Genomic DNA, 25,608 nt, shown 5'->3' on the forward strand with positions numbered 1-25,608 from the left:
TAGCAGAACATTCCTATCAACCAACCCCCCAATATAAACTTGCAATTCGAGAGCTTGTTGAAAATAAAATCTTCAAGGCATTAATAATCCAAGATGGAGTCAACAGAAATTTGAACCTGTCACTCTCCATTGAGAGTTTTATGGGAAGCAATGTTCCAAGACCGATCCCTATATGCTTTCTCCTCACCACTGGAGTGTGACTGAAATCGCATGAATGAATCAATCAAGTTTTTCCTTGAGGTACCACCCCCCCCACACCCCCCCCCCCCCCCCCCCCACCCCCCTCTCTCTTTTCCACTCAGACTGAAACGTACCACATTCTTGAAGTTTGGGAAAGCCATTTTGGACACAATGGTGGGCACTTAAAAGCCCTGGGAAATAAGACAGAGTTCAGAGTTGGCGGAGGGAGGTAAAGCATAGCATTGGAAGTCAATATATGACAGTGGGTTGGAGAGAAGAGAAAATGGAAGGAGGGCATGGGGTGTTAATAGAATGAAAGAATCAGCAGGATAAGCTAGCCAGTCCAGCATGCAGTGTTGACAGGTAATCATTGAATGTCAACCATGAGGAGGGAACAGAAGCAGCAGAGCTCTTATCTTTACAGTTTTAGTGTCTCTGATGGTGGATGACAGCTGATAAAGTGCCACAGTAATCCCACAGTGATGACTAAAACTTGTGAAATGAGACAAAGCTATGGGATGCTTTCAGCTAAAACCCACTCTTGTCTTACTGCTAGTTGATCAAACTAGTTATTACGACACATTATTAACATAGTAGCTAAGTTTATGCAACTCGCCCCAGATGTCCTTATCCAGGGCAATATAAAGACATTGTGTTTTCTAGTAAACTTATCTAAACATCCTTAAATTAAGATAAATAAACTTGGAAGCAAAATTGTGTAAATAAGACTTGTTTTCAGAGAATATTCACTGACATTCAAAAGTTTCGGGTAATTTTTTTTTTTTTTTTTTTTTTGAGAGAAGTCTCTTATGCTCACCAAGGTTGCATTTGTTTGACCAAAAGTACACTAAAAAGAGTTATACTGTGAAATATAATTACATTTTAAAATAAGTGTTCTGTTTTAATATGTAATTTATTCCTTTGATGGCAACTGCATTTTCAGCATCATTACTCCAGTCTTCAGTGTCACATGATCCTTCAGAAATCATTCTGACATGCTGATTTGCTGCTCAAGAAACATTTCTTATTATTATCAATGTTGAAAACAGTTGTGTTGCTGCTTAATTTGCAAAATGTGTTTTGTGGACAAAACGCCATTACATTACATGCCTCATGGTAACACTAAACTCTTTTAGAAATTTTGTGTCAAGTCTCCAGTGCTGAGCACCATTTCTGTGCCGTCTGTAAGTCGTTTCCACTGTAGACTCCAGATTGATCATTTATGAGTTTTAGGATGAGACATTGAGGCAGTTGTCTAGGTTATAAAACAAAACTAAGCCAAATTCCTCTGACCACACCAGGTCTCTTCCTCAAAGTATGTGTTATTATCTGAGGGCATGTTTTCAACTATTTCTGCTTTCTTTGTCCAACCTAAAACCCTCTTTTTCTCTCGCCCCTTTTTCAGCCCTGCTGGCTTCGGGACACTTCCTGGGAGGAATTTCCGGCAGTGGATACTTCATCCAGCAATCGCCAAAGGGTTATCTGTTCTCACGGTCGGTGATTGTGTGACAGACACATCTTTCATGCTCTGATCTTCCCGAGGGGGAGCCACTGAGGATTAGCTGGCAGATGATGCATCAGGAGGAGGAGGAAAGGCCGTGTTTATCTGCTGTCCCCGTGTCACAGAGAGCTTCTGAGGAGCATTCAGCTGCCAGCGGCATCAGCGGGCCTCAGCCATCCAGCTGTTCACCTCACTGCCACAGCTAAAGTGATGAGTCCCAGCCATTCCTTTCAGGTAGAAACTGCCGTGTCCTCTGTCTAATTGCCCTGTAGCCCTATTCCCCAGTCTGGGCTCAACCGTCTTCGAGTCTGTAATGGGTGGAAGTACAGTGTTGCGTGAGAGGTCTCTGCCAAGCTGCTTTTCTTCCTTTCCCTGTGCAACTAGAACTAATGAAGAGAAATAGCTGCCATTTTGGGTCCCTGTGCTCACTGCATGTCACTTAGAGGAGACATCTATTTATTCGATAATAAGACCGGTCTGACAAGGTGGCTCAGCTGAGGTTTCTCATTGTGTAAAGTATGATCAGTGTTTTAAAGCATTTTACCCATACAACTGAGTATTTGACCAAAATAATATAACTTTACCCGTGTACTGTAGTGCACTCCAGCGGTTTGGTTGGTTAGTATGGCGACTCCATGTGGTTTTTGCGAAGTCATCAACCAATCAGCATCATGGTGTCATTTTAGTATGGGTCATATTATACTGGACTGCTTTTAAGACGGTGATTTAATTCAGAAAATTAATTGATGGATGCTTTTAACAAGGTTTCACTTGGGAATTCTATCCTATATTCATTTATATATAGGTATAGGTATAAGTATACGTTGTATTATAAGTAAAAGTGCCTGCTAGCCTGCCATGACACCTAGCAGCATAAATGTGGCACCACTCAAAAGCAATATATATATATGTTTTAAGTCAGTCATGATTAAATTATTCTGTGTACAAAAGTGTCCAATTCATACTTTGCACTTGACGTCACAAGTACTAGCTGGCGGCAAGAACGTCGTTCTCTAGCAACGAAACCCAGTAAACTAATCAAGGATCTTGCCAGGACGTCGCCAGTTTTAATATACAAAATTTGGTGTTTTGAGGTGTAAACAACATGCCAGATAGTTGTTGTGCGATTTGATGCACTATTATTCAGCATAATTGGGTTAAGGACGTTCATGTTAACGCGTTCATTCCCTGAAAGTGAAAGTAGAAACGGACTGAGCTTTCAGCATCTGTCGCTGTATTAACACCGCATTCTCTCAGAGACGACGATGGATATAACGGTATAGCGACTATCTTAATTTACTGGCTTAATATTTCTCTTGTGGACCTACATTAATGAAAGTAAAAAAAATTAGAAGAATATTTCTTTTTAAACAAGTTTTTGAAGCTGCTTTTGATTTTCACAGATGGAAGAGTGGTGCTTTTCGTGAACTAAAGACTGTTTTTAGGCCTATATCATTTTAGTGATATTATTAATATTTAGTAATTGTATTGTTTTTAGTGTTATTAGTGTCATTAAACATTTTGTTAATGTGCTATGTAAACAAAATAGCCTCACTATATAATTTATTGTAGTATTGGAAATTTGCAAGGCTGCAATTCCCCTGGCTGGCCACTGTTTGTCGCCATTTTGTCAGCGTTTCTTGCCTGCCAGGTATCCATGGTAGTCACGTGACTGCAAAGTGTGAATAACGACTGGACATGTGATCTCAACATGGCTGTCCCCATTAGGTGACCCACTCCATTTAAAATACAGCCACTTTTATTGGTCTACTGATAGGGCTGGGCATTTTTGCAGATTTTTTCGAATAATTCAATATGTAATGTTCCCTTTCGTTGTCACTCCGAGTTACGTCGGATGACGACGAATGGGGTTTTGCTTAGAACACCTATCGACTTTGAGTATTACAAAACAAGCCAATGGCAAAGAAATGCCATGGGTCTGCGGAATTTGCATAGCGTGTCTCCGCCTTACCTCGTGGGTATAAAAGGAGGACGCCAGCAACATGCAGATATGTTTTCGCTTCGGAGCCAAGAGTATTTCTTCACTCCACAGCCATCTCTGACTTCGCTCTACGAGACGAGCTTCTCTCTCCGGTGTTGGTGTGATGGCGATCTGCAGCGAGCTCACAGTGCCTGCTGATCTGTGCAGTGATCTGCCAGTGTGTGTGTGTCTGTGTGTATTGGACTCTGATGGGCACGAGCGCTGTCTAGTATGTTTGGGCTTTGATCATGCTTGAACAGCGCTCGTGGATGACTCATGTTCTCTCTGGGAACGTGATCATCGCGTCATATATAGGTCGAGACTCTGTGAACTCGCAAGAGTGAGAGTCCCCTCATCCACCATCCGATCTTTGGCTGGTGGCCAGGGTGACCTGAGGGTGTTGGTCTGGAACAAGGCGCCGACTCTGTGTCCACGCCCCAGCCCCCCCTCTTTAATGACGGTGCCCGCTAGCAAACTGATGATTCCACGAGTCTACCCTCGGGTGGCCCGTGTGTTTTCATTTGAAGCTACAGAGGATGATGCTGTGTCTGTAGCAGCATCACTAGCTGGGCTTGATTCTTTTGGAAATGATGACTCGTCACAGCTGCCACCTTCTGGTGTGCATATGGCTGTGCCTGAGTCTGATCCGGAGATGACGGCCATGCTTTCCCGGGACGATTGGTTTTTGGGTGAGGCCGCCGACCCGCGTCCACGGCAAACCCCAATATCTTTCCTCCCGGACGTGCATGATGAGATCACGGGTCCTCTCGTGGGTCTCATCTGCCTTTCCTCCCATCAGGGGCCGCTGCCCATGGGTACACTGGGGTCCCCCCGGTTGAACGCTCTGTTGCCATGCTACTGTGTCTTCAGAGTGCTTCCCGGCGCAATCCTAAGCACCCGTCCAAAGCCTGTAGTTCTTTTCGTCTACACTAATCTGTGGCGAAATCCTATAGTGCCACAGGACAGGCAGCCGCCTCACTGCATCCCATGACCGTTCTGCTGGTCTACGTGACCCAGATGCTCATGGACATGCAGGAGGGCGGGACTGACCCGAGGCTCTTCAGTGAGCTGCGCGCCGCCACTAACCTTGCTCTCCGAGCGACGAAGTGGCCGTACGCTCTCGGAGTCAGGTGATGTTCACCAGTTCGACATCCCCATCTCCCAGGTCGGCCTCTTCGGCGGTGCGGTTGAGTGCCTCTGTCCAACAGTTTCTCAACCGCCCGTGAACAAATTGAGGTTATTCAGACCCGACGGCCCCGCCGTCCGCTCAGATTCCTCAGTCTGCTCACCGCCGAAGGCGCCCTTCCACGGTTCCAACCCCGCCCGTTCACTCGGGCCCCGCTCTGGAACACCGTAGGGGGGATGCCACAGCCCTCTCCAGCCCCGCCCCCCGCTAAACGCCGGGTTAAGCGCCACTTTTGAGATGGGCTGCTCAGAGATGAGACTCAGTTCTTTCCAGGAGTTGGTAGCAGGGCCACTCCTTTCCCCGGTGGAGGTCTGGGGAAGAATCCTTATTCAGAAAGAGCTGACTCTCTCGTCTCTGAGCATACAGAGTTCTCGGACGACACAGAGCGCTGCCCACAAGCCGTGCTCTCCTCGTCCCCCTCTGTCCCAGAGGCGTTTGACACGGCGTGCCGTCCACAGACTGCTTCGCCCCGTCCCCCTCTGTCGCCAGACCCCTGACAGAGCAGGCCCCCGTGGAACGCTGGTCCTTCCCCGGCCTCCTCTGTCAGGGTGCGGTTATAACCTTGGGCCCACACCGGGCCGCTATGCCGTCCACGTCTGGGCCGGTCATTCCGCTTCGCTGCACCACCGGGGGGACGTCTGTGGTTCTTGACGCCGCTGGCACAGTTGGGAGCCTGCCTAGAGCTAACCCTATCTGCTCTGCTGGGTCAAGTCAAGTCAAGTTCGCACGGTCTCCTCCCCGCTTCAGGGGAGTCCGCTCCACTTTGGTCAATGGCTATGCCCCTATCATGAGAGCGGAGGTTGCTACCCTACTGGCGAAGGGTGCGATTGAGACTGTCCCTCCAGCCGAAATGAGGTCCGGGTTTACAGCCCCTACCTCATTGTCCCGGAGAAGTCTGGTGGGTTACGGCCAATCCTGGACCTACGCATTTGAACCGCTCCCTTCACAGGCTGCCGTTCAAGATGCTCCTGGCCAAACGCATTTCTGGATGTGTGCGGCCACAGGATTGGTTTGCAGCGATCGACCTGAGCGTCGTCTACTTTTATGTCTCCGTTCTCCTTCGACTCAGACCATACCTACGGTTTGCTGTCAGGGCGCGCCCATATCAGTACGCTGTTCTCCCATTGGGGCAGCCCTGTCTCCTCGCGCCTTCACAAGGTTGTTGAGGCAGCCCTTGTTCCTCCATGGGAACACGGGGTTCGCATCCTGAACTATCTCGGTGACTGGCTGTCTGAAGCTCACTCCTGAGACAGGTTTGCGAATACAGGGACCCAGTGCTCCAGCACCTAGCTCGTCTGGGCCTTCGGGTCAACTGGGAAAGGAGTAAACTTTGCCCCGTGCAGAGGAGCTCTTTTCTCGGTATGGACTTGGTCGCCTTCTCCACTCAGCCATTGTTGATTTGCCTGAGACTATCAAGCGCAAGAGTGCGGTTCCACTGACCGGAGGCTCCTGGGCATATAGCATCTGCAGCCGCGGTACGCCGCTCAGATTGCTTCATATGAGACCAGTTCAGTTTTGGCTTCGTGACCGAGTCCCGAGGTGGGCATGGCAACAAGGCACCCTCCGAGTACCAGTTACTCCGACCTGCCGTCAGTACTCACCCCGTGGTCGAACCTCAGTTTTCTACGGGTCCGAGTGCCCCTGGAACGAGCTTCCTGGCATGTTGTTGTCTCAACAGATGCCTCCACGGGCTGGGGCGCCATGCGCAATGGACATGCTGTCACACTCTCATGTTGAGCAGAAATGCTCCTGAAAAATTCAGTAAGATTTATCACACCCAGGTGTTGAGCAGAAATGCTCCTGAAGTTCAGTGAATTTCTTCACACTTAGGTGTTGAGCAAGGTTGCTCCTGAAGCTCAGTGATTCTCGCATGTAGTGTTGAGCAGTTTGGCATGTCTATTGCCTCGAGTTGCTGGCAGTACGCCTTGCCCTGCACCGTTTCCGGGCGTTGCTCAGGGGTCAACACGTACTAGTCCGATCAGACAATACCGCCACAGTAGCGTACATCAACCGTCAAGGTGGTCTACGCTTGCGCCGTATGTCGCAACTCGCCCGCCACCTCCTATTATGGAGTCAGAAGCATCTGAGGTCGCTTCGAGCCATTTTCATTCCCGGAGTCCTGAACTGTGCAGCCGAAGAGCTCTCACGGCTTCAGCCCCTCCCTGGAAAATGGCGACTCCATCCCCAGTCGGTTCAGCTGATTTGGGACCAGTTCGGGGACGCACAGATACATCTGTTTGCCTCTCACGACTCGACCCATTGCGACCTGTATTATTCCCTGACCGAGGGCACGCTCGGCACGGATGCACTGGCGCACAGCTTGCCGCGGGGCCGCAAATATGCGTTCCCCCAGTGAGCCTTCTTGCGCAGGTTTTGCGCAAAGTCAAGGAGGTCGAGGAGCAGGCTCTTCTGGTTGCGCCCTACTGGCCCACCCGGACCTGGTTCTCCGAACTCATACTCCTCGCGACAGCACCTCCTTGGCCCATTCCTCTGAGGAAGGACCTTCTTTCTCAGGGACGGGGCACCCTGTGGCACCCTCGTCCCGATCTTTGGAGCCTCCACGTGTGGCTCCTGGGCCGGACCAGGCAGGTTTGAGTACCCTACCACCTGCGGTGGTGGCTACCATCACTTCCGCTAGAGCGTCGTCCTGGAGACACGTCTATGCGTTAAAGTGGAACCTCTTCGTCAGCTGGTGCTCTTCTCGCCGAGAAGACCCCCGGAGATGCTCGGTCGGTGTCGTGCTTTCCTTCCTTCAAGAAGGGTTGGAGCGAAGGCTGTCTCCCTCCACCCTCAAAGTCTATGTTGCCGCTATTGCCGCACTCCATGACTTGGTAGAGGGTAAGTCCTTGGGGAAGCACGACCTGATCATCAGATTCCTGAGAGGAGCGAGGAGACTGAATCCTCCTCGCCCTCCTCTCGTTCCCTCTTGGGACCTCGCGGTGGTTCTAACTGCCCTGCAGAGTGCTCCCTTTGAGCCTTTGCAATCAGTGGAGCTTAAGCTCCTGTCGATGAAGACAGCGCTCCTGGTTACACTGGCCTCTATCAAGAGGGTAGGGGACCTGCACGCATTCTCCGTTGACGAAGCGTGCCTGGAGTTCGGGCCGGCTTACTCTCACGTGATCCTGAGACCCCGGTCTGGATATGTGCCCAAGGTTCCTACCACTCCCTTCCGGGACCAGGTGGTGAACCTGCAAGCGCTGCCCTCGGAGGAGTCAGACCCAGCCTTGACACTGCTCTGTCCAATATGTGCTCTCCGCACCTATGTAGACAGACTCACTCCAAGCAGAGGTTGTCTCACTGGATAGTGGACACCATTGCTTTGGCATACCAGCAGCAAGGTCGACCGTGCCCCCTTGGTGTGACTGCCCACTCCACCCGGAGTGTGGCGTCCTCTTGGGCTCTAGCGCATGGCGCCTCGTTAACAGACATTTGCAGAGCTGCAGGCTGGGCGACACCTAACACATTCGCCAGATTCTACAATCTCCGAGTGGAACCAGTGTCCTCTCATGTACTCGCTTCAACCAGCTAGTACTGGACCCGCTCAGGTGTCTTCGCTTGCTCGCCATTCCACTCCACGGACTGGATACGTGCGATATTCTCCTCAGGTGAGCTTCTCCGAAAGCCCTGAGCTCCTCCAGCACTCCTGACGTCGGCGCCAGTGTCTATTGCCTGCGCGTCGGCTAGGTGTCTCCGTGTACATGGTCCCCCCTCTGGGCAACCCCCACATGTGTATTTCCACTGTAAGCCTCTCTGAGCATGTGTCTTTCCACCTTGCCACCCCTGGGGTTGAAATATTCCACCTGCGGCTGGACACCCCAATGTTCTCCATATCCATCCTTCGGGTCATATGTGTATTCTCTAAGTCCCCCAGGTTTGGGCTGGTAATATTTGCATATTTCCTCTAAACTATGGGATATGCTCCCCAGTGTACCTTGGTATTCCTGTGTTAAATAGGAGTCCTTGCTAGTCTTACGACAGGGATCTCAGATTTGCGCAGGGCACTGGAAGACAGCTGTGAAGGTGGCGTGATTAGACTGGTAACCCCATTCGTCGTCATCCGACGTAACTCGGAGTGACAACAAAAGGGAACGTCTCGGTTACGTATGTAACCCTCGTTCCCTGAGTAGGGAACGGAGACGGTACGTCTTCCTGCCACTTTCCGCTGTGCCGCGGGGATCGCCTGAGTTCAGTCTCGGCTCCTCAGCGAAGAAACATATCTGCATGTTGCCGGCGTCCTCCTTTTATACCCACGAGGTAAGGCGGAGATACGCTATGCAAATTCCGCAGACCCAAGGCATTTCTTTGCCATTGGCTCGTTTTGTAATACTCAAAGTCGATAGGTGTTCTAAGCGAAACCCCATTCGTCGTCATGCAACGTAACGTCTCCGTTCCCTACTCAGGGAACGAGGGTTACATACGTAACCGAGACGTTTTGCCATGATTTTTTTATTATTTTTAAATCGAGAAATCACGGTTTTGAATAAAAAAGTTTGCAAACTTTACAATTAGACATGTACTGTAAGCTGTGTCCCAAATTAGAGGTTGCATCCTTCGAAGGTCGCGGAGTTCAAAGGCCATGTCTTCAAAGGTTACGAAGGTGCCGTAAATAAGCCTTATTTGTCACGACTTATCCTACTCTGCCCTCTCTTTAAAAAAACAACGTTTTTATCAAGATAAAATCTACATGTACTGTAGTTCCCAACAAAAGTAATTTTTAGTGTAAGCATGTTGAAGATTAGAAAACAGGCTGAAGACGACCGATCGAAACAGGCCTGTTTTATTGTTAATTCAGCTGCCCTTTGACAGCTATTTTTTTTTAAAAACTTTTCTTCTTCCCTGCTTACCGCCAAAACCGGAGCGTTAGTTTTTTAGCTAAAGGCTGCAGGCTTGACATCCAGTGGCTTTGGATCTCATCGGTAGTCACGGCTGTTCAAACAGAATGCATTGTTATTGGATTGAAAAAAAACAAAAAACACGGGCAGTGGAATGGGAAAAAGGCAAGGTTAATTAAATGTGAGTTAAACTTTTCTTTTTTACTTGAGTGTCGTGTTTCATGCGTGAGAAGCTGCAAAAAACCATGAGACGTGGGCGCAACTGCCAAACGTCTGTCTAGAGCATGTTTACATAGGAAACACTGCAACAGTGGAATGCAAAAACCTGTCAAGAACTACTACTGTATGTTTGATATCTCATGTTTGCATGATGGTTAAAGGCTGAAAGATGCTGTTATTTACCTTTTTTACAAAGAAATTGCTGTTATTAATAGAGAATGCTGACGTTATGTCGCGTTGAGGTGTGGGTACCTGTCTTGTTTAGGCACCATATTAGGAGGATCCCGCTGCCTTTCTGCTAGTGAGTTTAAGGCAGTGTTTTGAATTTTTGTCGTGATTGTGAAAATTTTTGCCATTGTAGGTCATTCATGCTGCATCGAGAATTGCCATAGTAACTCACAACATTGTTCAGGGAGAAAACTGAACAATATACTACCTTAGTACTGTGCCTTTTTTTTGAGAAGTTAAACTTTTTAATGAGGGAAAAGAAACTGAGTTCAACTTTAAAATATTAGTGTCAAGACAACTTCTTATTTCTCTCTTTCTTTTATGATGCCAGCTCGCTAATAAAGTGCAGGTAGAGGCTTATCAAGTTGTGTGCTTTCATGGTTTTATGGACAAATAAGGAAGCAGAAATGACGGGTGGCGTTCAAAGGTTTCCTCGGCTTGTCGAACACAAGCCAATTGGACGCATTACTGTATGGAAATTCAAGCAAGGGGAAGGCATATGTGATACAGTAAACAGGATTAGGAGCTTTTGTTTCCTTTGCTGTCAGAGCCAGTTGTGTCCTGCAGAGAAAGATCTAATGGAACGAGCCTGGCTGAGACTGCAATAGACCTGTTACAGAAAGTGTCTACTGTGGGAGTTGTAATCAAACGTTAATTACCGGGCCCACCTGTTTACAGAAAGATCAGCTAAGATGCCCTGTCCCATGTGAAGATTTTGGGAGAATCAGTATTCCATATTTCAAAAAGATAATGCTGTTTTTATAGGCACATTGTTTCAAACATCTAATTTTGCATTAGAGTTGGACTTATGAATCTTTCCTTTTTTGTGAGTATTATTAATGTAGTTTAGGAGATGGGAGAAAAATAGCACTCAGGTTGGGGGGACAAGGTTGCACATACTTTTTAAAACTTGCACATATTCCTGTGTGGGTCAATGCCACTTATTTTTTGTCCACATAATTTCATTTTTTTCCAAAATACATTAAAATGCATTAATACTTTCAGTGATTTTAATTCAGAACCTGATTTCACCAAGTGCAACATGTTCCTGGACCAGCATTACAATCAGCCAATCAGATTTGAGGGACAAGTTTACAGTTTTTTTTTTTTTTTTACAATTTTAGGCTTACAACCAGGTTTAGGAGTTTCTAAATAAGTATTATTCATCTACCACTTTTTTTCTGATTTCAGGGATAACATGGGTGGGGTTAAGTTTAGGGGTAGGGATTGGGTTAGGATAACATTTTTGGACAGGAATGTTGTTCAAAAAAGTGCAGATGGGAAAGGAAAGCTCTGCGCGTCTTTAAGACAACAATTTTTGAGGCTTTAAATAATAGCGCAAATACCAGTGAATTGACTAGCGCAAAGCTTTGTTAATCACCTTATATGAATCATTCAAATACTCTCCTCCCATAAATTTGGCGTCTGAAAGGCAAAATCCTACAAATGCATATGCAATAATGTCAGAACGTTATACAGAAATAACCCTGTCCACGTCTTTTCAGCACTAATTTTTCACTGCATTTCTTTAGTAAATCCTGATAGTAGTTTTTTTTTAATGCCAAAAGAGGGTTTGCGCTGATGCAAGCTGTTAGTAGATCTGGCCCTAAAAGTATAAAGTGATTGTAAAACAACTGTCCTGATATTACAATAAATGATATATGGGTAACACTTTATTTTGATGGTCCCTTTTAAAAATTCTGTTGACTATAAGTTACTTATAACTACATGTCAACTAGCTCTCATTAGAATATTAGTTGACTGTCTGCTTAATATCTGCTTACACTTTATTCTGATGGTTCCCCAGCAGACATTCTAGTGACTATGGGCCCTATTTTAACGATCTGAAACGCAAGTGTCAAAGCGCAAAGCGCAAGTAACTTTGTGGGCAGATCCCGGCGCTGTTGCTATTTTCCCGGCGGGATAAATGCCTCTTGCGTCTGGCGCAAATCTAAAAGGGGTTGGTCTGAAGTAGCTTCATTATTCATAGGTGTGGTTTGGGCATAACGGGAAACAAACCAATAAGAGCTTTATATAACATTCCCTTTAAGAACGTGATGAATGAGGTGCGCTTGTTCCATGGCGCAATACTATAACGGCGCATTTACCAGGCGCGTTTCTGAATCGGTTCTCAGCCGAGGAGATCGAGACTAGTTTAGACTAGTTTTTTTCTGGTCAGTGGCGCAATTGTTTTATAGAACAGCAAAATAGCATGAGGGAAATTTTGCGCCGGAACACACCTCCTCTTTGCGCTGAACCGCCCCGGGGAGCGCAAGTGTATTTCTTAGTTAACCGACGTGTGTCTGTGGAGGGAAAAGTCCGCTTTGCGCGGGTGCAAAATAGGAATGATACATGCGTCAGTGTACAAAGTCATTTGCGCCGGGTGCAAGATAGGGCCCTATAAGTAACTTTGCAAGTACATGTCAATTTAGAGTATTCTAACCCTAACCCTAACAGTCTACTAAGACTCTGATAAGACTCTAATGAGATTTAGTAGATATGTAGGTGCAAAGTTTCTTAGTCAACAGAATGTGTTGAACGGACCATCAAAAAAAGTGAAACCGATATATGTATAGAATATAATAATAATAATATAAGAAATATTATAAATCCTCATTTAATGACCCTTTTACTGTTTGTACACAATTATGACGTGGCAACGTATGCGCGCGCATATTGGCAACGGAAGTATGGCGAGAATCAGCAGCGTGTCAAGCTACGCGAGCGGATTAAGCAACACAGACAGAGAAAGTTATTTCAAAAAGTTGACTTTATCAAATGGTATCTGGCTACCAGATCCGTGTACTATAGTGGAGTGTATAGAAGACGTTAGCAGATGGCCAAATATACAGTGGCCAGATATACGTATTTAGTTGAGAAACCGAGCGTGTACACCCGATGCTGGGAAACCGTTTTGATTAACTTTCGGAGTTGCTAACACATTAGAGCCAGTGGAAATCAACACCACTTCCGTTGCCAAAATGCGCGCGCAACTATTTGATCACGTGGGCTGTAATATCTATCTGAGGATAACTTTAAATCCTCATCATTATTTTTTCTAAAAATGTTAAATATTACTTTATTTAAACCACTTATTATTAAATGCCGGAAAATAACATAAAATATGAAATGTGGTGGTCAAACACAAAAACCATAGCACAGTAGATGTAACACCAGATCACATGGCAAGAATGGTGAAAAGCCTTCTGTTTGATGTTGATGTGAAATTCACTGCCTCAGCTAATACTAATAAATTAATTCCCATGTGCTTCTTTGAAGATATATTTGAGCACATGACTTTTCATACCAATCTGATATATAACCCACCCCAACTAGAAAGACTTACAGCCTGCTGACAAAGTTTGCTTTTATCCAATTCAGCAGGACCCCTGCATAGTGGCAACAAGGAGAAACCTGCACGACCTACAAGTCTATGGAATTTGAATCAGTGCATATTTAAATTGGATGGTTTGTTACCGATTAATGGCAGTATAAATGAAAATCTAAATGAGAGTCCAAGCCTCTGCCTGAAAGAGTTAAGGTGTGTGCTCCTTGAGAAAATCTCGACTGAAGTGTCATGAATCCTGAAGTGCAGAAGCTTTCTCAGGTTCTTAAGACTGCACACTGTGTTCCAGTCTGAGCCCACAAGCTTTGTTTGACCTAGTTATTCTAAAAAGCAGCGCAGGACTTTGACGCATTTGATTTCCAGGATGGCTGTGTCTGGTACGGCGGGTGATAGGCACATGCAGGAACGAGTGTCAGTATTCACATCCTCCCTACGGCTGACAGGTCACGGAGAAAAGGCTAAGTCCATCACGCTGAGGTTTTCCACTCTCAGTCTGTGAATGTTTGCTAGGCTATATGTAACCTTTTGTAAATATTCACTGTAAATATTGAAGTTTTATGTTATTTGTGTTTTGTTTCTGCCATTATGCAGGATTACGGTGTACATTCCAACACCATATTTATATGCTTGTTTGTGTGCTCGCAGAACTGTGTCTCTGTCTACAGTTTGTGTATATCTGGCATGACTATAGATTAGTATAGAGAATAAAGGAATAGCTTAAGGGAATTTTATTTGCATGTGTGATTTTATTCATATCTCTGAGTAAAATCTGAATTAAAATACTTTTGTGAAATATACACTAATAAAACTATTAATTTCTTTAAAAAAAACAGTACTCAAGGACACTTTAAATGGATAAAAAACTATTTTAATGTTACAGAAGACTTCTATTTGAAATAAATGCATTTCTATTTAACTTTTTATTCTTTTTTTAAATAGAATGATTTCGGATGGACCATGTGACATTTACAACTGTCATAAATCACAGAAATAAATTACATTTTAAAATATATCAATATATATATTTTTTTTATTTGAAACATAAAAATATATGTAAAAATATTACTATTTTTTTAACTGTATTATCAAATAAATGCAGCCTTGGTGAGCATGAGACTTCTTTCAAAAACATTTAAAAATCGTACCAATCCCAACATTTAAAAGGGGTGTATATATGATAAAAAATAGGTAATTTCATTTAAAGAAGAAAAGAAAACACACAAAAAGTGACAACATATTTTTTGAAGATTCTATCCATTTTGATTATTGTTCACTTACAGTATATTGAAAACGTATTAATTTCATCAATATTATGTTATTTAAAACAGCAGTGTTTTGCTGAAGTACAATTCTTATTAAAATTAGTTTAGAAACTTATTTTAAAACAAGTGCGGCATGCTCAGAGGGATTTTTTGTTTGTTTGTGTTGTCTCAATTCTGAAGGAAAGCTGACATACAGTACAGGTCAACATCACTCATTTATTCACTTAAATAGAAATGTTAAACTGAAATATGTGTTCAAAAATTGAATGAAGCAATCTCCATAGTCCCAAGCAACCAGCTCTAGCCTCTTCAAGAGGATATCTGTGTATACCCTTTTGAAAATATCTAATTCTATCAAGACATTTACTTGTGGCAGCAGTTAAAGGATAAGAGATCTTTTTTCACTCCGTCAAGGCCTCTCACCATATTCCTTTCAAATCAGATTTTCCTGCAACACTGCTGAAGCAATGAAATAAAAATCTAATTTCTCCAAATGAAATCAACCAAAAACCAATTGGGAGCTGCAGGCTTTCCCTGAGAAAGCACATCAGAATAATTCCACATTCCAAACACATATTTTAGTCTGATAGCAATTCATCCATCAATACACCGATTCTGTCTAGCCTCCTCGAACAGATTGTCCACAGGTAATGCATTGTATGCCGTCTCCATAAGAGGAAAATCAATCAAAATTTTAATTCAGATAATACTGCAATACACTGGTCTGTGCAGAGCTGTGTCCCATATATGAAACAATGATGCTCTAAAATATAGAGATCCCCATTTCTTGCCGCGGGCCTGGCGTGAATGAATAACCTTGGTTCCCTTTCGTAGTCACTCCGAGTTACGTCGGATGACGACGAATGGGGGTTTCGCTTAGAACACCTATCGACTTCGAGTATTACAAAACGAGCCAATGGCGATGAAATGCCATGGGTCTGCGGAATTTGCATAGCGTATCTCCGCCCCACCGCGTGGGTATAAAGGAGGACGCCGGCAACATGCAGGTATGTTTTCGCTTCGGAGCCAAGAATATTTCTTCACTCCACAATCATCTCTGACTTCGCTCTATGAGACGAGCTTCTCTCTCCGGTGTTGGTGTGACGGCGATCTGCAGCGAGCTCACAGTGCCTGCTGATCTGTGCAGTGATCTGCCAGTGTGTGTGTGTCTCCCTGTGCGCTTCAACATCGCGGAGTTTTTTTCTCCTCTCATAAAAGAGCTCGCACGCGGCACGTCTTTTTAAAGACGGCTCGCCCGTGCATTTCTGGTTGCAGCGGACTGGTATCGGACTCTGATGGGCACGAGCGCTGTCTAGTGTGTTTGGGCTTTGATCATGCTTGAACAGCGCTCGTGGATGACTCATGTTCTCTCTGGGAACGTGATCATCGCGTCATATATAGGTCGAGACTCGGTGAACTCGCAAGAGTGAGAGTCCCCTCATCCACTACCCGATCTTCGGCTGGTGGACAGGGTGACCTGAGGGTGTTGGTCTGGAACAAGGCGCCGACTCTGTGTCCACGCCCCAGCCCCCCCTCTTTAATGACGGTGCCCGCTAGCGAACTGATGATTCCACGAGTCTACCCACGGGTGGCCCGTGTGTTTTCATTTGAAGCTACAGAGGATGATGCTGTGTCTGTAGCAGCATCACTAGGTGGGCTTGATTCTTCTGGAAATGACGACTCTTCACAGCTGCCACCCCTTGGTGTGCATACGGCTGTGCCTGAGTCTGATCCGGAGATGATGGCCATGCTTTCCCGGGACGATTGGTTTTTGGGTGAGGCCGCCGACGCGTCCACGGCATACCCCAATATCTTTCCTCCCGGACGTGCATGATGAGTTCACGGGTCCTCTCGTTGGTCTCATCCGCCTTTCCTCCCCTCAGGGGCCGCTGCCCATGGGTACACTGGGGTTCCCCCGGTTGAACGCTCTGTTGCCATGCTACTGTGTCCTCAGAGTGCTTCCCGGCGCAATCCTAAGCACCCGTCCAAGCCTGTAGTTCTTTTCGTCACAGTAATCTGTGGCGAAATCCTATAGTGCCACAGGACAGGCAGCTGCCTCACTGCATCCCATGACCGTTCTGCTGGTCTACCTGACCCAGACGCTCATGGACATGCAGGAGGGCGGGACTGACCCGAGGCTCTTCAGTGAGCTGCGCGCCGCCACTGACCTTGCTCTCCGAGCGACGAAAGTGGCCGTACGCTCTCGGAGTCAGGTGATGTTCACCAGTTTGGGGCTGACCGGTCTGATGTGCAAGATGTCGGGCGGACCCGTCTGCTCGACACCCCATCTCCCAGGTCGGCCTCTTCGGCGGTGCGGTTGAGTGCTTCTGCCCACAGTTCTCAACCGCCCGTGAGCAGATTGAGGTTATTCTGCCCGACGGCCCGCCGTCCGCTCAGATCCCTCAGTCTGCCCACCGCCGAAGGCTCCCTCCCACGGTTCCAACCCCGCCCGTCCACCCGGGCCTGGCTCTGGAAGACCGTAGGGGGATGCCTCAGCCCTCTCCAGCCCCGCACCCCGCTAAACGCCGGGTTAAGCGGCACTTTTGAGATGGGCTGCTCAGAGATGAGACTCAGTTCTTTCCAGGAGTTGGTAGCAGGGCCACTCCTTTCCCCGGTGGAGGGCTGGGGAAGAATCCTTATTCAGGAAGAACTGACTCTCTCCTCTCTGAGCATACAGAGTTCTCGGACGACACAGAGCGCCGCCCACAAGCCGTGCTCTCCTCTTCCCCCTCTGCCCCAGAGGTGGTTGACACGGCGTGCCGTCCACGGACCGTTTCGCCCCTGTCCCCCTCTGTCGCCAGACCCCTGACAGAGCAGGCCCCCGTGGAACGCTGGTCCTTCCCTGGCCTCCTCTGTCAGGGTGCGGTTATGACCTTGCCCCCACACCGGGCCGCTATGCCGCCCTCGTCTGGGCTGGTCATTTCCGCTTCGCTGCACCACCGGGGGGACGTCTGTGGTTCTTCACTCCGCTGGCACAGTTGGGAGCCTGCACTAGAGCTCCCTATCTGTTCCGCTGGGTCGTGCGAACCATCGGCTCGGCTATGCGATTCAGTTCGCACGGTCTCCTCCCGTCTTCACGGGAGTCCGCTCCACTTTCGTCGGTGGCTATGCCCCTATCATGAGAGCGGAGGTTGCTCCCTACTGGCGAAGGGTGCGATTGAGACTGTCCCTCCAGCCGAGATGAGGTCCGGGTTAACAGTCCCTACCTCATTGTCCCGGAGAAGTCTGGTGGGTTACGGCCAATCCTGGACCTATGCATCTGAACCGCTCCCTTCTCAGGCTGCCGTTCAAGATGCTCCTGGCCAAACGCATTTCTGGATGTGTGCGGCCACAGGATTGGTTTGCAGCGATCGACCTGAAGGACGCCTACTCTTATGTCTCCGTTCTCCTTCGACTCAGACCGTACCTACGTTCTGCTGTCAGGGCGCGCGCATGTCAGTACGCTGTTCTCCCATTCGGGCTAGCCCTGTCTCCTCGCGCCTTCACAAGGTTGTTGAGGCAGCCCTTGTTCCTCCATGGGAGCACGGGGTTCGCATCCTGAACTATCTCGGTGACTGGCTGTCTTAAGCTCACTCCTGAGACCAGGTTTGTGAATACAGGGACCCAGTGCTCCGGCACCTAGCTCGTCTGGGCCTTCGGGTCAACTGGGAAAGGAGTAAACTTTGCCCCGTGCAGGGGAGCTCTTTTCTCGGCATGGACTTGGTCGCCTTCTCCACTCAGCCATTAAACAAGAGTGCGGTCCCACTGAAATTGTTTCAGAGGCTCCTGGGGCATATGGCATCTGCAGCTGCGGCAACGCCGCTCGGATTGCTTCATATGAGACCGCTTCAGCTGTGGCTTCGCGATCGAGTCCCGAGGTGGGCATGGCATCATGGCACGCTCCGAGTTACAGTAACTCCGACCTGTCGTCAGACCTTCACCCCGTGGTGGAACCTCAGTTTCTACGGGCCGGTGTTCCCCTAGAACGAGTTTCCAGGCATGTTGTTGTCTCCACAGATGCCTCTTCCACGGGCTGAGGCGCCATGTGCAACGGACATGCTGCCGCGGGCTCCTGGACAGGACCCCAGCGCCTTCTGCTTGTCAATTGCCTCGAGTTGCTGGCAGTACGCCTTGCCCTGCACCGTTTCCTCACGTTGCTCAGGGGTCAACACGTACTAGTCCGTTCAGACAATACCGCGACTGTAGCGTACATCAACCGTCAGGGTGGTCTACGCTCCCGCCGTATGTCGCAACTCGCACGCCACCTCCTCTTATGGAGTCAGAAGCACCTGAGGTCCCTTCGTGCTATCTACATTCCGGGAGATCGGAACTTTGCAGCCGACGAGCTGTCACGGTTTCGGCCCATCTCCTGCGAATGGAGACTCCATCCCCAGTCGGTTCAGCTGATTTGGGACCAGTTCGGGGACGCACAGATAGATCTGTTTGCCTCTCACGACTCGACCCATTGCGCCCTGTTCTATCCCCTGACTGAGGGCTCTCTCGGCACGGATGCACTGGCGCACAGCTGGCCGCGGGGCCTACGCAAATATGCGTTTCCCCCAGTGAGCCTTCTCGCACAGACCTTGTGCAAGATCAAGGAGGACGAGGAGCAGCTCATTCTGGTTGCGCCGTATTGGCCCACCCGGACCTGGTTCTCCGAACTGGTACTCCTCGCGACAGTACCTCCTTGGCCAATTCCTCTGAGGAAGGATCTCCTTTCTCAGAGACGGGGCACCCTTTGGCACCCTCGACCCGATCTCTGGAGGCTCCACGTGTGGCTCCTGGACGGGACGAGTCAGGTTTGAGTTCCCTGCCACCAGCGGTGGCGGCTACCATCACTTCCGCTAGAGCATCGTCCACGGGACATGTCTATGCGTTGAAGTGGAACCTCTTCGTCAACTGGTGCTCTTCTCGTCGAGAAGACCCCAGGAGATGCTCGATCTCTGTCGTGCTTTCCTTCCTGCAAGATGGGTTGGAGCGAAGGCTGTCTCCCTCCACCCTGAAGGTGTATGTGGCCGCTATCGCCGCATATCACGAAGCAGTTCAAGGTAAGTCTCTGGGGAAGCACGACCTGATCGTCAGGTTCCTGAGAGGAGCGAGGAGACTGAATCCTCCTCGCCCTCCTCTCGTTCCCTCTTGGGACCTCTCAGTGGTCTTAAATGCCCTGCAGAGGGCTCCCTTTGAGCCTCTGCAACCAGTTGAGCTTAAGTTCCTGTCTATGAAGACAGCGCTCCTGGTTGCATTGGCCTCCATCAAGAGGGTAGGGGACCTGCACGCATTCTCCGTTGACGAAGCGTGCCTGGAATTCGGGCCCGGTCACTCTCACGTGATCCTGAGACCCCGGCCTGGATATGTGCCCAAGGTTCCCACCACTCCCCTCCGGGACCAGGTGGTGGACCTGCAAGCGCTGCCCCGGGAGGAGGCAGACCCAGCCTTGGCACTGCTCTGTCCAGTACGCGCTCTCCGCGCTTACGTAGACAGAACGCAGTGTTTCAGGACCTCAGACCAGCTCTTTGTCTGTTATGGTGGGAGACTGAAGGGAAAGGCTCTCTCAAAGCAGAGGTTGTCTCACTGGATAGTGGACGCCATTGCTTTGGCTTACCAACAGCAAGGCCGACCGTGCCCCCTTGGTGTGACAGCCCACTCCACTCGGAGTGTGGCTTCCTCTTGGGCTCTAGCACATGGCGCCTCGCTGGCAGACATTGTAGAGCTGCAGGCTGGGCGACACCCAACACATTCGCCAGATTCTATAATCTCCGAGTGGAGCCTGTGTCCTCTCGTGCTGGACCCGCTCAGGTGTCTTCGCTTGCTCGCCATTCCACTCCACGGACTGGATACGTGCGATTATTCCTTAGGTGAGCCTTCCTCTTTGAAGCCCTGAGTTCCTCCTGCACTGTTGACGCTGGCGCCAGTGTCTATTGCCTGGGCGTCGGCTAGGTGCCTCCGTGTGCATGGTTCCTCCCTGAGTAACCCCCACATGTGTATTTCCACTGTAAGCCTCCTTGAGCATGTGTCTTTCCCTTGGCAAGCCATCTTGCCCTCCTGGAGTTGAAAGTTGCCACCCCTCGGGCTGGTCACTTCAGTGTTCACCCATATGTAGCCCTCCGGCCATATGTGTATCTTAAGTCCTCCCTACGGGTAGGCATGCTGCGGCATATCTCCTCTGAGATATGCTTCCCAGTGTACCTTGGTATTCCTGTGTTAAGTAGGACTCCTTCGTCTGTGCCAGTATCACGACAAGGGGATCAGACTTTCGCAGGGCACTGGAAGACAGCTGTGAAGGTGGCGTGATTTCACGGGGACCCCCATTCGTCGTCATCCGACGTAACTCGGAGTGACTACGAAAGGGAACGTCTCGGTTACGTATGTAACCCTCGTTCCCTGAGTAGGGAACGGAGACGTTACGTCTCCCTGCCACTTCCGCTGTACCGCTGGGCAGACGCCTGAGTTCAGTCTCGGCTCCTCAGCGAAGACATACCTGCATGTTGCCGGCGTCCTCCTTTATACCCACGCGGTGGGGCGGAGATACGCTATGCAAATTCCGCAGACCCATGGCATTTCATCGCCATTGGCTCGTTTTGTAATACTCGAAGTCGATAGGTGTTCTAAGCGAAACCCCCATTCGTCGTCATCCGACGTAACGTCTCCGTTCCCTACTCAGGGAACGAGGGTTACATACGTAACCGAGACGTTCGTGCTACCGAGCTGTTTAAATGAGTTAGTTTCCCATTTCGGATGTCAATGGAGAAGTTTATTACATGTGAGAGGCATAACGTGGATCCGGTCCATTGAATATTTGCCATTTAAATGGTGTGCAGATTTCCATCAGTTAGCGTGTGACAAAACAGACTGTGTGCAGGTGGTAAAATATGTTAATAGTTCAAGATCAGCTGCTTTAAATTGTGAATAGTACAAACACAATAGTGTACAACTGCTATCTCTGAATGTTTGCAAAAAAAGTTCATTGTAAATCAGATATGTGTTAAAATTCCCTCTCACCCATACACATGCGTGGACAGTCAGTGATTCCAGAACTAATCTTTCAGCCAAAGGATATGAATTACAGCGACGGGAGACAGAATTAAATGAGTTGCAATAAAAAGGTGTTAATATCCTCAATTACTTCAGGGCTGAAAGACCCAATGCTCTGCCTGTGTTTACCGTGGTATTTACCGCATCAGTGCACGCAGCTTTAAGACTAAATGATCCTGATCCTGACACGTGTGCTCGATTTGACGTCCTCGAGGATTAAATGACTAGTCAAACGTATGCCGGTGATTAATGTAATGATTCCCAAGAGTTGTTTAATATGCTTGGCTGGTGTATTCACTTCCTAACAGGTAAAAGAGCATAATCACGATTGTTTGCTTTGTTTTTTGTTTTTGCAGGACTAATAGTGGACAGGACGTCAATGGGCTGGACTATGATTCTAAAAGATGACTCTGGTGTAACGGGCTGGACATGGCGTGTTGGGGAATACCTGCTGCTCTCTATGTCTCTCATTGGAATGCAAGTGAGGTCAGACCTAGAGTTTCCAAAGGACAGGCACTATATGTGGAAAACAGGTAAGCGTGTTGTCTATGATGTCTATTCCTGTGATATGGAGACTTCTATGCTAGATCTCTTTTTACTTGGGTCCGCTTTGATGTGTATTCCTCACTCGAGCTCCGATGGTGTTTATCAGGAACTAGCGTAATAAATTCCTCTGTGCCGTTTCAAACTTTAAGTCATGCTGCTTTCTTACATCTAATGTTTAATTATTACATTGCTGTCTGAGATGCAACTTAGCAGTTAGTATGTTCTGTTAGTGCAAAATTATGTTTTGATTTACTTGTTGTTCCAAACCAGTTACAAAATAAATTGTTTCGCAAAATGTTCAAGCTGTTCTTTTCTCAACCCTTGCTTATACGGACTCTACCTATGTATATTTTTGGAAAACTCCAAAAATGTACCTATATGTACAACTCACTGTAGCTTCCAGTTGAATTATTCAACCCCTAGACTGTGATAATTTACAAATGTAGGCTTTTCTAAAGATAGTTTTTTTTTAAGTTTTTTTTTTCTATAACAGTTTAGTGGGGAATTAAAGGTGATAATGTCAATAATGTAATAATTATGAGTTATGTTTTTTTTTTTTTTTTTGTAATACAGCTATTCCATAACTATTCAACCCCTATTCAACATTGCTGTTTTTAAGTCACTTATTTATATGGTATGGTACAAAATTGTGTTAAAACACAATTAAGCCTTTGGAAACTCTATAACAAAACCGAATTAGATTGTGCTGTTACACATACATGCATTTAGCCCATGCAAGATGTGCTAAAGTTTAGTTGCAAATATGAACAAGTCAAACGAACTCGTACAAAATCTATATAACAAATCGTTTTATTACATTAGAAAATCGAATATTTCCTAAAAACTAAAAGTTCCTAGAGACACAGCTGGCAACCTTATTCATAAGTTTAAAATTTGTTTTACCAGAGAACCTTCGAGGGCTTTGAAGAAAAAGAACAGTCATTAAAGGGAATAAAATGATTGATCAGAGCAACTAAGAAAACCCCTCAATTTACTGCCAAAGAGTGTGAAGATGACCTGATGAAAGGAGGGAAAAACATTTCAATGCAGAGTATAAGAAAAACACTAGACAAGCATGTCCTTCATGTCGGCACATCTTGCCGAATGCCACTCTTGACCAAGAGGAACATAAAAGCCTGATTTACATATGCTAAAATTAGTTTAGATAAACCTGTAGAGTTTTGGAAGAATGTTTTATGGATTAATGTGACCACATTTTTGGACCTATGAATCAGCAGTATTTTTGTGCAAAAAACACAAAGCTTATGAGCAGAAGAACACCATCTACATGGTCAAACACAGAGGTGGTTCAATCTTATTATGGGGTGCTTTGCTGTTGCAGGAAGTGGATGTCTTGACTGTATGAAGGACATCATGAATTATTTGAAGTATCAAGACATTTTTGCAAAGATGGTGATGCCTTCTGTGCAAAGACAGAAGCGTGATGGACTTTCCTGCAGAACAGCCATCCCAAAGTATTCATCCAAATCTATTGAAGTTTGGTCCAGGGATCAGTCGTAGAATGTTCTTGAGTGGCCTGTACAGTCTTCAGATTTAAATCTCATTAAAAATGTTCGGTGTAATTTGAAGAAAGCAGTGTTAACGTGAAAACCAAAGATGATCAGTGGAAAGCTTTTTTCAAGCGAGGAATTGACCAAGAATGCAGTAGAGAGGTGACAGAAGCTTCTCAGCACTTACAGGCAGTGTTTATCAGAGGTTATAAAGAATAAAAGATTCTGATAAAAAATTTGACTTTTGGGGTTGAATAACTTTGAACACGATTGTTTAGAGCCAATTAGATTATTTTTTTTCCATTTCTCATCAACTTTACATTCTCACAGTCACTCAAATGTGTATTAATACACTTTCTATAATAGTTAACTGATGCCTTTGTTGAATTGTTTTCATACAATTTGTTTTGTATTTAGTTCTTGGCAACATAATGTCTTGCAGATCAAGCGGGATGAATAATTTTGATTGCAACTGTATATTAATAAAGAGTTACTTTAATGTGGTTCCTTGAAAAATGCTATGTTGTGACCTCAGATCAATTTTGCCACAGTGTATGATTTGTAAACTAATATATTTTGATGTTAACCAGTTACAAATGTATGGCTTTTCTGATGTAGTAAACTTGCTCAGTAGCTCACCTAGTACAGCATTGCACTCGTAGGGCCCTATTTTAACGATCTGAAACGCAAGTGTCAAAGCGCAAGTAACTTTGTGGGCGGATCCCGGCGCTGTTGCTATTTTCCGGGCGGGATAAATGCCTCTTGCGCCTGGCGCAAATCTAGAAGGGGTTGGTCTGAAGTAGCTTCATTATTCATATGTGTGGTTTGGGCGTAACGGGAAACAAACATATAAGAGCTTTATATCACATTCCCTTTAAGAGCATGATGAACGAGGTGCGCTTGTTCCATGGCGCAATACTATTATAACGGCGCATTTACCAGGCGCGCTTCTGAATCGGTTCTCAGCCGAGGAGATGGATGTTCTCGCCAGGGCCGTAAAAGAAAGAGAAGTGACATTGAGGTTGGGACAAACCCACCCAAATTAGCTTCGGTTAAACATGCATATAATAATTTGGGTAAATCTGTAAGCTTTATGCCTATTTTCCCCATCGTCATGGACACAACAGTGATTTCCCTCGTGTTTTAATATTTTTCCTTATAATAATGTATCATTTGCAAAAAGTTAAATGCATCTGTGTAGATGAGAGAATCATCTACAGTGTACGCGCATTGTTCACACTCTGTATTTTGGCAAAGCATGCGCGCTTAAAATAGCATCTGAATGTATCCATTGACTTTAGACTAGGTTTTTTTTCTGGTCAGTGGCGCAATTGTTTTATAGAACAGCAAAATAGCATGAGGGAAAGTTTGCGCCGGAACACACCTCCTCTTTGCGCTGAACCGCCCCGGGGAGCGCAAGTGTATTTCTTAGTTAACCGACGTGTGTCTGTGGAGGGAGAAGTCCGCTTTGCTCGCGTGCAAAATAGGAATGATACATCCGTCAGTGTACAAAGTCATTTGCGCCGGGTGCAAGATAGGGCCCGTAATGTGAAATGCTCGGGTATGAGTCCCTTGAAAATGTTTTTATCTCGCGTTTGCTTATGTTCACACCGTTTGGTTAGGTTTAGGGTAAGTTTTAGTGTAGGTCGTGTGTTATTTTCAAATGCAATTGAGCATTAACCTGTTAGTGCCACACACCAGGTCAAGGCATCTTTTTTTTTATATAGAGCTTTTTACAATGCAGATTGTTTCAAAACAGCTTTACAGTGATAATAGAAAAATAATGCAACAAAGTTTGTTTCGGC

At 46.8% G+C, this 25,608-nt stretch overlaps 1 protein-coding gene across 3 annotated transcripts in view; it reads left to right on the plus strand.

Annotated features, from left to right (window-relative positions):
• thsd7ba (thrombospondin, type I, domain containing 7Ba) overlaps nt 1-25,608 on the plus strand; it is a 300,618-nt gene that overhangs the window by 62,164 nt on the left and 212,846 nt on the right. For all 3 annotated transcript variants that reach the window (XM_077216170.1, XM_077216171.1, XM_077216172.1), the window contains 2 exons: nt 1,586-1,915; nt 22,103-22,279. In XM_077216170.1, coding sequence (XP_077072285.1) covers nt 22,126-22,279 — 154 coding nt within the window. In that variant the 5' untranslated portion in view covers nt 1,586-1,915; nt 22,103-22,125. The remainder of the gene's footprint in view (nt 1-1,585; nt 1,916-22,102; nt 22,280-25,608) is intronic.

This window comes from Siphateles boraxobius, unplaced genomic scaffold (assembly GCF_051911475.1).
Source record: "Siphateles boraxobius isolate OS27281-9 unplaced genomic scaffold, OSU_SipBor_1 7, whole genome shotgun sequence".
In the NCBI taxonomy this organism is placed as follows: domain Eukaryota; kingdom Metazoa; phylum Chordata; class Actinopteri; order Cypriniformes; family Leuciscidae; genus Siphateles; species Siphateles boraxobius.